This window comes from Psammomys obesus, unplaced genomic scaffold, assembly GCF_907164565.1.
Source record: "Psammomys obesus unplaced genomic scaffold, mPsaObe1.curated_primary_1811, whole genome shotgun sequence".
Classification (NCBI taxonomy): domain Eukaryota; kingdom Metazoa; phylum Chordata; class Mammalia; order Rodentia; family Muridae; genus Psammomys; species Psammomys obesus.
The window spans coordinates 1,350,638-1,361,635 of record NW_026585587.1 but is presented as its reverse complement, the minus strand read 5'-3'; the positions used below and the strand labels follow the sequence as shown (position 1 = coordinate 1,361,635).

The 10,998-nt window shown below is 42.8% G+C and overlaps 1 protein-coding gene across 2 annotated transcripts in view; it reads left to right on the top strand.

The window, feature by feature from the left end:
- Nucleotides 1-1,123: 1,123 nt before the first annotated feature.
- Nucleotides 1,124-10,998, top strand: part of Fh (fumarate hydratase) — a 22,542-nt gene continuing 12,667 nt past the window's right edge. The window contains exons 1-5 of one of the 2 annotated variants that reach the window (XM_055608547.1): nt 1,204-1,282; nt 3,490-3,825; nt 5,275-5,400; nt 7,727-7,837; nt 9,848-10,024. In XM_055608547.1, coding sequence (XP_055464522.1) covers nt 5,362-5,400; nt 7,727-7,837; nt 9,848-10,024 — 327 coding nt within the window. In that variant the 5' untranslated portion in view covers nt 1,204-1,282; nt 3,490-3,825; nt 5,275-5,361. Of the gene's footprint in view, nt 1,283-3,489; nt 3,826-5,274; nt 5,401-7,726; nt 7,838-9,847; nt 10,025-10,998 lie in introns of both variants that reach the window. The other variant, XM_055608539.1, reaches the window with a different exon arrangement.

Here is a 10,998-nt window from a genome sequence, read left to right as displayed (position 1 = left end):
TGGGGGGTGTGGGCCCAAGCTGCAGCTTGTAATTTACAGTAAAAAGAACCTCATGTAGTTACAGCGGAGTCTGTTTATTCCTGGTCTTTTGGGGTTCGTGAACTGGGCAGAACACTGCAGGATACATATTAAAAAAAAAAAATAGAGCATGTGCATGAGTGTCATGTAAAGGGCCTATAGAGAGCCATGGGTGTCATGAAACAAAGGGCTCTGGGTTTAGGGTCCTGTCCCAGCTCTGTAGGCCACTCCCACTTTTGAGAGCATCTTCCCCTTCTCTTACTAAACAATATTTCCGTCACTGTCCATGTGTCACCGCTCCAGTTCTTTGATTCAGCAATAGAAAGCGAAATTTATATCAAATTTATATCAGTTACTACCTTTCCATCGGCATAATTTAAACATATATATACCCCCAAGGTGTGTGTGTGTGTGTGTGTGTGTGTGTGTGTATAAACCGCAACGACTGTAAAACCGTTAAAAACCGTTATCAGAGTACATGTTAAAAGACAGAGGAAAACCGACAGACTCCAAAATGACAATTAAGCATATATATATGTAAACATATATAAACGGCAAGGACTGTAAAACCGTTAAAAACCGTTATCAGAGTACATGTTAAAAGACAAGAGGAAAACCGACAGACTCCAAAATGACAATTAAGCCAGGTGTGATGACCACAGATGCTGAGACAATGAATAACTTGTTTTAAATTCACCGCGCTTTCTAAAACTTCTAGAAAGCTAAGATTTGAAAGAAACGGATTCATATCATGGCTGACTGCATGAGAAATAATAACTTGACAACATGTTTTTTCTAGGCTGTTTCACGGACTTGGTACTACAGGCGTCACCAGCTGGTGGTAACCCCGCCTCCTGGCAGCCACACTTAAAATACTGCAGAAACACAGGCCCTCCCGCCTCATCTTTTTTCCCATAATTCCTTCCCCACTAGCTACCCATAACCCTGAGGACTTCAAACAGCCCAGGAAACACGCCCAGGAAAGTCACTCTGTCCCCTCAGTTGCTATTGGCCAGCCGTAGTTAGTTCCGGCCTCCAAACTCGGGTTGAGGCGTTTGATTGGCTATGAGCGTGGTCGGGCTCTGACGTCCACTGGGGGGCGTGGCTTGGGCTCAGCTTTCAACCCACGCACGGCAGTACCATGTACCGCGCACTCCGTCTCCTCGCACGCTCGCGTCGCCTCTTCCAGGCTCTGTCCGCCGGTGCTACAGTCCCTGGGGGAGCGGCCCCTCTCCCGCGGGGTGCCCCGAACGTCGCGCGAATGGTGAGGGGGCATCTCGGGCTGGGTTTCTCCGGGGTGACCTTCACGTCAGCGTGTCCCCGGTGTCCCCGCTGGCCGGGCCTCAGCGCCAGCGCGTACGTTCACCTTCCGTCCCGGTCGCTGCCTCCAGCCGTTGCGATGGGGATGCGCGCACCGCTGGGGCTACGGATACCGGCTGGGGAGGCTGGGCGACTGGGCAGATGTGCCGCAGGCCTGCGCTTGCAAAGGCGCTTAGCCCAGGACAGTCTTCTCTGGGCCAGTGCGTGCATGGGCGAGGATGTTGGGATGCAGGTTTAGTAGCAGGGGACGACTTAGGGTGCAGGGATGGATGCAGGAAGTGCGGGAACAGGGACGATGTGGGGAAAGGGGGAGTCCCCTGCTTGCCCAAGTAGCAGGCCCTAGCTGGCGGGACACAGCCCTCCGCTAGTCTAGGGACACCTCATCTCTGGTTCTTTGGCACCGACGTGCACTTCCCTGCTTTCAAATCCCCCGAAGTGGATGAAGCTAGTGTGTCTTCTGAACGGAAAGGCTTTATTTCTTACGAACTTGACTACTTGGCTTGTGAGGTTACATGTGTTTTCTCCCACAACTTTTGTACAACTCTCAACTCCATAAACATGTATTTATGAACATGAGTGCTCCGACGCATGCCGGAGGAGACTGGTTAGGACTGGACTGTAGATGAATCAGTATTTTGTATTCAGAAAGATAACTAAGGAGCTTAAGGGCCCAAGTCCAAGGTATGACATGCTTCATTAAGCCCCTTTGCTCTTTAGAGTGCCTTAGACAGTGTTAAACTGTGAGTGTGCATTTAAAAAAAAGTTTGAGAAGTGACTAGTTAGGAAGACCACCGCTAGGCATATTGTGAGGTGTAATTTCAAGTCCAGTTGCTGCTTTCAGGTAGGTTGTCTTTGTGTCTCAGGTCGTACAGGTAAAACTGAGATAATTACAAGGGTTTATCAAGATTGAACCTGGGAAAACACTGTGTAGTTCTCTGCTCATTAAATACACCCCCTCTAACGTACTTGAAAGGGCCAAGATATTCTTTGGACTTCAAGAAACTTGTATGACATCTCTATACCAGAAGTCACAAAGTCTTGGGGCTGGGGGAGAGGACACCAGTGGAGAGCATTTGCTGCTTTTGCTGAAGACAGGAGTGTGTGATTCTCAGCATGTGTGCCCGGTGGCTCACACCCAGCTCTAACTTCGGCTTTAGGGGAATCCGCAATATACTGGTAATAGTCGTGACACACGTGTGTGCGCACGCACGTGCAAGCACACACACACAAACACACATACCTGCACGAGTGACACATACACAATAACGTAAGTCTTGAAACGAAGCTATAAAGTTCAGGCTGCTTAGAGTTCCTGAAACTCTGTGCTGGTGATTTTAATTCACTTTAAAATCTCTTGAAGACTGTGTTTCTTTGTTTTAATGTATAGTTTAGGGAAACAGGAAAATGGAGCAAATACATCTTGGCAAATGTGAAAAAGTAGCAGTTCCCTGTTCTTAGGGTTTTGTAATGTCAGAAAATACAATCAAGTTACTTTTCTTTTTCCCTGGTTCCAAGGACATTTCTTGCCCTTTAACCCTCTTGTCATTTCCAGCTAGTCTGTTGATTTTGTTCAGAGTTGTTCTCTGGTGTTGAGAAATTCTCATAACCCTGAAAGCCCTGGGTTACCTGTTATTTAAAAGAACACCCCAAAATTCATCTGAAGTGCGTGATATGGAGATGTTGATGAGCTGTTGACTGCCTTCTTCCTGTTTGGGGCCTTGTAAACAAGGTGGTCCATATACTTGGGATTTAGAGGCTGTTGGCAAAGATTAATAAGCAGGAGGCTGTAGAGAGGGCTCGGGGTCAGAGCCCCTGGTGCAGTTTAGGGAAGGAAGGTTTGATTTGCAGTTTGGGGGTGTGGTATAGCATGGTAGGGCCAGCACGGCAGCAGGAGCTTCAGGTAACTGGTCACACTGGGTGTGTAATCCGGAAGCAGAGAGGATGGCTGGCAGGAGCTTCAGCTTGCTTTCTTGCTCTAAAATGATTTCATATTTTATTTTGTAAACTGAAATAGAACTGCATAATTTTCCCCTACCCTTATCTCCCTCCCAAACCCTCCCGTATACCAGCCCCCTTGCTCCATGTCATTATCATTGCTTCTTTTTCTTTAGTAGTTGTGTGTGTGTTAGTTACTTTTCTTTTGTGATACAGCACCATGACCGAAGCAACCTCTGGAACGAAGGGTTTAATTTGGAAGCAGAGAGCAAACTCAAAATGCTATTAGTCTTTGAACTCCTCCAGCAAAGCCACACCTCCTGAGCTTTCCTAAACAGGACCATCATCTGGGGACCAAGCATTCAAATGCCCAAGAATATATGGGGCATCTTGTTCAAACCACCACAAGATATAAATGACTGAATAGACCAGTGACACAGTGTGGTGCTGCTTCTGTGTGCCTGATTTCGGGGCTGAGCCCTTGGTATTCGCTCTCCGCTGTGCTGTGCACAGGCTGGCGCCAGCCACACAGTGGTGCAGAGCATGCTTTAGGTAGGTCTTCCCATCTCAGTTACTCTAATCCAGATGATCTCTGGGGGCAGGCCCAGAGGCTTGTCGAATTGGAGATTCTAGATTCTGTCAACTTGACAGAACATAACACCTAAGTGTCAACATAACACCTAAGGTTAAGGGTCGATATGGAACTAATTTTAGTTTTTAAAATTTAAAGCTGAAGAACATGACTAAAAGGAATCTTATCAAGTAATTTTCTTTTATTCTTAATACTACAGTAAACAATGGAGAGGATAAATTGTTGATATTTAATGATGAGATTTTTAGTAATTGAACACAGAAGGTAATCATAAATATTTAAAACCTGAAACTTAATTTCATAAAGCTGATTTTCCTTGGAAGCCAGCATCCTGGTACTCTCTGAGAAGGTAAAGAAGAGAAGAAGGGCCAGTGTTGTTTCCTACTGCTGCCATTTACTATGTGATGTAAAGTGTATGTTAACATAGATTGCGATACAGATTCTGAACTTGTGCACTTCTTACAGGCTCAGCTGTTGGTTTATAGGCTGGGAGACAGGTTGGGGGATGGTAGTGCCCATGAGCTTGAACCTGGGAGAAATCCCTTTACAATTCTTTAGCAGGACAGGGTGTCTGTCACTCGAGGACTTGGGGCTGCCTAAGAATTGTTGTCTGTTGCTTGACTTCAGGAAGTGATGATAGAAAAGGCCCACGCAGCTTGTGGAGACCGACAGAGCAGAGTGTCGGTCCAGCCCCTTTCCCTTGCTATTTGGGTGATTTGCTGGTTGTTTAATCTTTTAGCGTCTTCTTTACTGTTGACCGCCTCAGGTGCTTGTAAGCTCAAGTGAGGCAATGTAGAAGGAGTATTAAATGCTGCTTCCTCCTGTCCAAAGTTGGTCCCTACAGTCCTGTATGCTTGGGGCCTGGGTAGGTGACACTTCTTTTCTTCATACAGCCTTAAAGCTGTTGCAATATAAAACACTTTTGTGACTATTTCTCTTAGGAGAAAATGACAAATTAACTTTTCCTTGTCAGTTGACTGTGTACTAAAGCAATTACTTCGGGATTAAAAAAATGAAACCATCTAATTATATTTAGTTTATAATGATGCAAGATGCATATTGTTTTATGTGTGCATGTGCGTGCACTTTCCTGTGCAAAGTTCAGAAAATGACATCAGGCATCCTCTATTGCTCTGAATTGGTTAAATCTTGATTAGAAATAGCAACTTAAAAATTTTTGAACACTTTCTGTGTTTATTATCTGTGCAGTATATCAATTGTATAAACTGTCTTTAATGCTTGAATTTATAAATATGGATGTCAAGTTTTTTGAAAGAAAACTGAAAGTGGGGAGTAGGGTGACAAGGTACACTTCTATGTTTTTGTGATACTTATTTTTTTCTCTTCACAGCTGATCAGATTTTGTTTGCTTTCATCAAGGTGAAATAATGCCTTATCCTTGTCTTTAGGCAACCTTCCGTATAGAATACGACACCTTCGGTGAACTGAAGGTCCCAGCGGATAAGTATTATGGTGCCCAGACCGTGAGATCTACAATGAACTTTAAGATTGGTGGTGCGACAGAACGTATGCCAGTAAGTGGCTCAGAAGAAGGCTGGGTTCACACAAACGTATTAATATTTTACAAAATTAAAATGTAAATTTATGAGAAAACTAGCTTTCTAAGTAGGAGTTCTCTTTCATTAAAATGCCAAGAACCTATTAACGTTTTAGAATGCTGTAATTTTCAGCCAAGGCGTTTTGAATACTTTGGACTTTTAGCCATCATAATTAAATGGCTTGCTCATGGACTATAGTAATAGTGTGTGGGTGTGGGATTCTTAGAGTGGCTTACAGGCTGTGGTCAGGGTAGTCCAACAATACCTGTCTCCCAGTGTAAAGACCAGGGATCTGATAGCCATTCCATGCACAACACTGGATGTCTCAGTAGTTCCAGTCTGCTGCCTGAGTTCCAGGGAATCTCTGGAGTTGCTAGTTTTCAGTCTACATTGTAATCCTAAAGAAATAGGTTCTAATAGCCAGTGAAGGGGTGTCTCCGCAACAGGATAGATGAACTTGCCTGTCAGAGTGAGGGCAAGCAGACAAAAAGCAAAGGCTTCCTTGTTGTTGTTTCTCATGCCAGCTAGCAGAAGGAGTGGTGCAGATTTAATTTAGGTTTTCTGACCTCAGATGATCCCGCCAGAAAATCGTACACAGTGTGCCTAGCTCTTTAGATTTTGGTTGATTCCAAAAGTGGTCAGGTTGACAACCAAGATGGGACGTTTGAAGGATGTGTGTGTGTGTGTGTGTGTGTGTGTGTGTGTGTGTGTTTGTGTGTGTGTATTCCGTAGCTGTTAAATATTTTTATTTCAGTACTCAACTTCTTTTTTTAAAGATCCGGTTATCTTTAAATATTATACTTTCTTTTACAGTTTAGTTTCCAGAAGATAGTACATTACACAAACACGTCAGAGTACTATCATCAGGGGCATGTGTGAGTGTTAGTTTGGTACATAATGTAACTAGACAACTCTGACACATTCCATTAAATCTAGATGCCACAAGTAAGATGACTTCACAATGTGTTGCACCAAGGGAGGTAACAACTGGAGTTGTGATATGTCACTGACTGTAGGATACATCCTGATACTCAGGGATGAAGAGTTGGTGAAGTGCATCTTACCATTCAGAGCCCAATGGGGCATAAAGATGGTCAGTGCAGGGAACAGATAGGCCTGGAAGGAGCCAGGCTCCATCTGGTGAGACACTGTGTACTAGTTATCGTCCCAGGATTCTTTTATCCTAAATACTGTTAATTCCACATTTTAACTGGTTTTTAGGCCTCCACACTGAATCCTGAGGAATGTCCAGAATTTTATGATGGCAGCAGACTCTTGAAGAAAACTCTTTGTCAACGTTGCTGATGGTGTCCTTGACAAGGAATTAAACACAGAGTCTGAATACATATTTGAGTGGCCTAAGGTAGTGACTGAGCCCCAGATAGTCTCATATTTCCTCTTCTCGGAACAAGGAAGTGAACTCCAGCTGGCTTTGAGGGAGGGAGCATGGCTGCTGCTCTGGAGACCATGGACAGTGAGCTATCAGACTAGTCACTGAGTTTTGTTATATACAAAAAAGCCATGTCCTTTGAGCTTGGTATGATTAGAACCGAGTGTTTGCACCTAAGCTCCAAAGGAGAGTTAACCCCTAAATCATTGTCGGGACTGTTACATCTAAGCTTCCTGTAAGGGCAGAGAGGTGATGAGACTCAACTTCAAGCTTGAGTATTTTAAGGATAAATATCACGGTCTCCCTTTCCTCCCGTGGTACCTGGTGCTTCTTATTTTGATGCCGTGTAACAGAACTTTCTTTGCTCAGACCCCTTTGATCCCTTTTCATTTTTATGGGTTTGTCAACACTAGACTCAGTCAGCCATCCAGATAGTTGTGTCACTCGGCCTTTGGTGATGATTCAAGTCCCCATCTATTTTCATGTTGAAAACTCTAAGTTTCTAGTTGGGTATAGTTCTCACCTGAAATTCCAGTGCTTTTCTGGTTGTTTTGAGGTCAAGTTTAAAATGATGAGATAGAATATGTAAGGAGGGGGAAGATTGAGTACTATTTATTTTAATACGTACCACATAAATTAACACAATACTTTATAGTATACATCCATGAAGAGCAGTTATTGGTACTGTTTTTATATGAACATTTCTGTATGTGCATGTGTGTTTTGGCTATAGATATATATACATAGATACAAACCTTATTTTTTTTTTCTGTTCTGTTGATTATACACATAAGCAATTTTTCTCTTTTCTAAATTTTTGTGGATCATAGCATTGTTACGAGTTTTACGTCTGCATAAAGTTTTCATGCTTATTATCTAAAATTGCAATTTTTTTTTTCTGGTTAACTCTAGATCCCAGTCATTAAAGCTTTTGGCATCTTGAAGCGAGCTGCTGCTGAAGTAAATGAGGATTATGGTCTTGATCCAAAGATCGCTAGTGCAATAATAAAGGCAGCAGATGAGGTAGGAGCTGATAAGCGTGTTTACACAATGGCGGAAGCCCTGAGAGCTCCACTGTGTTATGATAAGCTCTGCCTGCGGGAGGGGCGCTCTGAAAACTTGGGTTAATGAATTTCAAGGTCGAGTGGCAGCATTATCATTATTACTCAGTGAGGATTTAATGCGGTGTTCAAATCATCTTGCTATGACCTTTCTGGGTCATTTTATGTTTTTTAAGTCTCTGTTGATGTGTATAGTTTTAAGAAAAAACAAGGGATGGTTTTAACTTTGGGTATTTCATCTTACGAATAAATGATTTCTTTTCAAATTAGTTGATTAATTGGTTGTACATCTCGAGAATATAATCTCTTTAGGCACTGTCTTGAGGAAGTGGTCAGAGGTTGAAACATTATGTTTGAAGTGTTGCCTTTACAGTGTTTATGATGATAAAAAGGAAGTGCTCAGGTCGTAACAGCTGTGTGTATAATGCAGTTACCTTAGTTATGTTACCAGTAATAGAAACGAGTTCCTAAAAGTGGCTTAGAACAGAGCCTAAGCTTAGACAGAGGAACATTCTTTAAAATATACTTTATGATTTTAAGTTTCAAAGTTTAGAAAAAGAAAATGGACAGAAAGTGTGTTTTCCTATGTAGCCCCCAACCCCTCAACATTGGTAGTAGAGTGCATAGATGCTGAGGTTCCTTTGTAAACTATGTAATAAAGTCTGGTGTCCCCCTGCCAAGTGTTTTAAGTTGTTTCTTGCTTCCTTGTAGCAGCGGACACAAGCTGATACTGTAAATGCTGGGTAACAGTTGTTAAGATCTGTTCCAGGCTGTTAGATGGACATGCTGAGTACAAGCACAGCTTTTAAAACATTAAAAAAAAAAAAAAAAAAAAACCCTTTTCATCCTGTGAGTAGATGACTCTGGGTGGAGCCCACGGTAACTGAGTCCTTCATAAGCACACACCCGTTGCAGGGGAGATGGAAGCAGTGCTGAGGAGGAGCAAGGGCAGGAGCGCTGGGTCTGGGATGGAAACAGACTTTGCTTTGTGCTCTAGACAGATGACTGCTCCCGTTCATAGACCTGGAAAAGGAGACAGTGACTTAAGTTAATGGAGCTCTCAAATGCATCTTGATCTTCCAAGTTAGTCGTTTTATAGTGAAGTTAAGTATTCACTGTGTTAGGAAGCCTACAATTTAAGAGCTACCACATAAATTGAGACGTTAAAACTCTCAGAGGCGGCAGTGAGTAAAGTGTAGGGTTAAAGAAAGGCTCCTGCTTCACAAGCCCCAAAACCCAAGTTTGATTTACAGCATTCACGTAAAGGTGGAAAGAGCTCCTAACTGTACAAAGTTGTCCTGTGACTTAAACACATGCGCGCACACACACACACACACACACACACGCGTGCACACACACACACGCACATATACACACACGCACACACACCTGTGCACAAAATAACTAATAAATTTAAAAGAGAAATCTGACCGAAATTGGAGCAGTTCTGGGCAGTGTTTCCCATTTGGCCATTGCTGCTTGTTGGGCATCTGTGCCTGAAGTAGCTCTTAGAAGGCACACATTATTGTGCCCCTGGTTCATTTTCCTGCTGACTGGCAGTAACATCTGTTGGATGTGCCTGCTGAGCAGCAGCAATAAATGTGTGTGAAGACATCACCCTAGCAACCTCACAGGTAGGCAGCAGAGGAAAACAGGAAAAAGGGCTTTCATTCAGTTTTCATTTGAGGCCAGTAAATTGTCACCATTCAGAATATATAAAGTTTCTTGTTCAAAGTAACTATAATTAGAAAACATGATGCCACAGATATTTAGGATTTTGCCACAGCTGTCTTTAACTGTCTTGAAGCTATTAGTAGGCCACTTAGCATATGAAACAACCAACAACCAACTATCTTTAAAATAGTTCTGTAAGCAGAGCTTTACTCAGTCATGGTAATTTTAAATAGCTAAATAAATGCCTAGTTTTCCTCATTTTAAACAGACTTAACTGTGCCTGTTCTTCTTCCTACAGGTAGCTGAAGGTAAACTAAATGATCACTTTCCTCTGGTGGTGTGGCAGACTGGATCAGGAACCCAGACAAACATGAATGTAAATGAGGTCATTAGCAATAGAGCCATTGAAATTTTAGGAGGTGAACTCGGCAGCAAGAAGCCTGTGCACCCCAATGACCATGTTAATAAGAGCCAGGTGGGTGCTTGCTCTCTCTGCATTATAGGGACACACTGACAAGCGTGTCAGAGACGGTCCTCTTAAGACAAGCATGGAGAGTTTGTCCAGCTTTTGTTCTTCACTAGAGAAGACTTAAGTTTTTTCTTCCTGGAATCATGGCTGTTTCAAACTTGATAAGACAGTCACTGTTACGGCATCTTGGTTTAGGGTGTGTATGTATTTTTATTGATTCAGTTATTTAAAATATCCTTTATTTTAAAATAGGTTTGTAAAGATAATCCAATCTTCTTTATTCTTGACCACCCTCCTGTAATGCTAATGCCTTTATACTTGGCTTCAGTTACTGGGACTCAGAAGTTGCTGTGGGCACAGTACTCTTGAACAGGCTTCTTTTACAATTTCCCAAGTTCTCCACTGAGCTTTCACTTTTAAGTTTAGGTTTCCAAGAGAGTGTTCAGGTTGTGGATATATAGTCTGTAACGGTCACAGTGCCTTCACTTGGTGTGTAGATGGAGGCTGTGAGCTTTTAGGGGCACTGTCCCACAAGTGACAGGCCCTTCTCATTGCAGCCTGACTTACACGGATGTTACACTGTTTGTAAAGAGCTGCTGCTAGGTGTCAGCACCATTATGTTTGCCATCATGTCATATTTGTCACATTTTGCCCCATTCCTGGCATCACATCTGGAGCATCAGTCTAGAGGAGAGGTGGACTTTTCTGGGTGTGTGTTAGATTCACTGCAGAAGTTATCAGAGGTACCTTGAGACTGGAAATAATCTCTACTTAAAAAGGAGAGAGTTTGTCAGGGGATCTGACTATTGACTTATTGTTGAGTATTTTGTTGTTTTGTTTTATGGTGTCCTTTTAGTTGTCAGCCGTGCTGGGCATAGAATCCAAGACCTCAGATACCAGGTGGCTGTTCAACCACTGAGCCCACTGCTGTGGCTTTCTTTCTTTCTTTCTTTCTTTCTTTCTTTCTTTCTTTCTTTCTT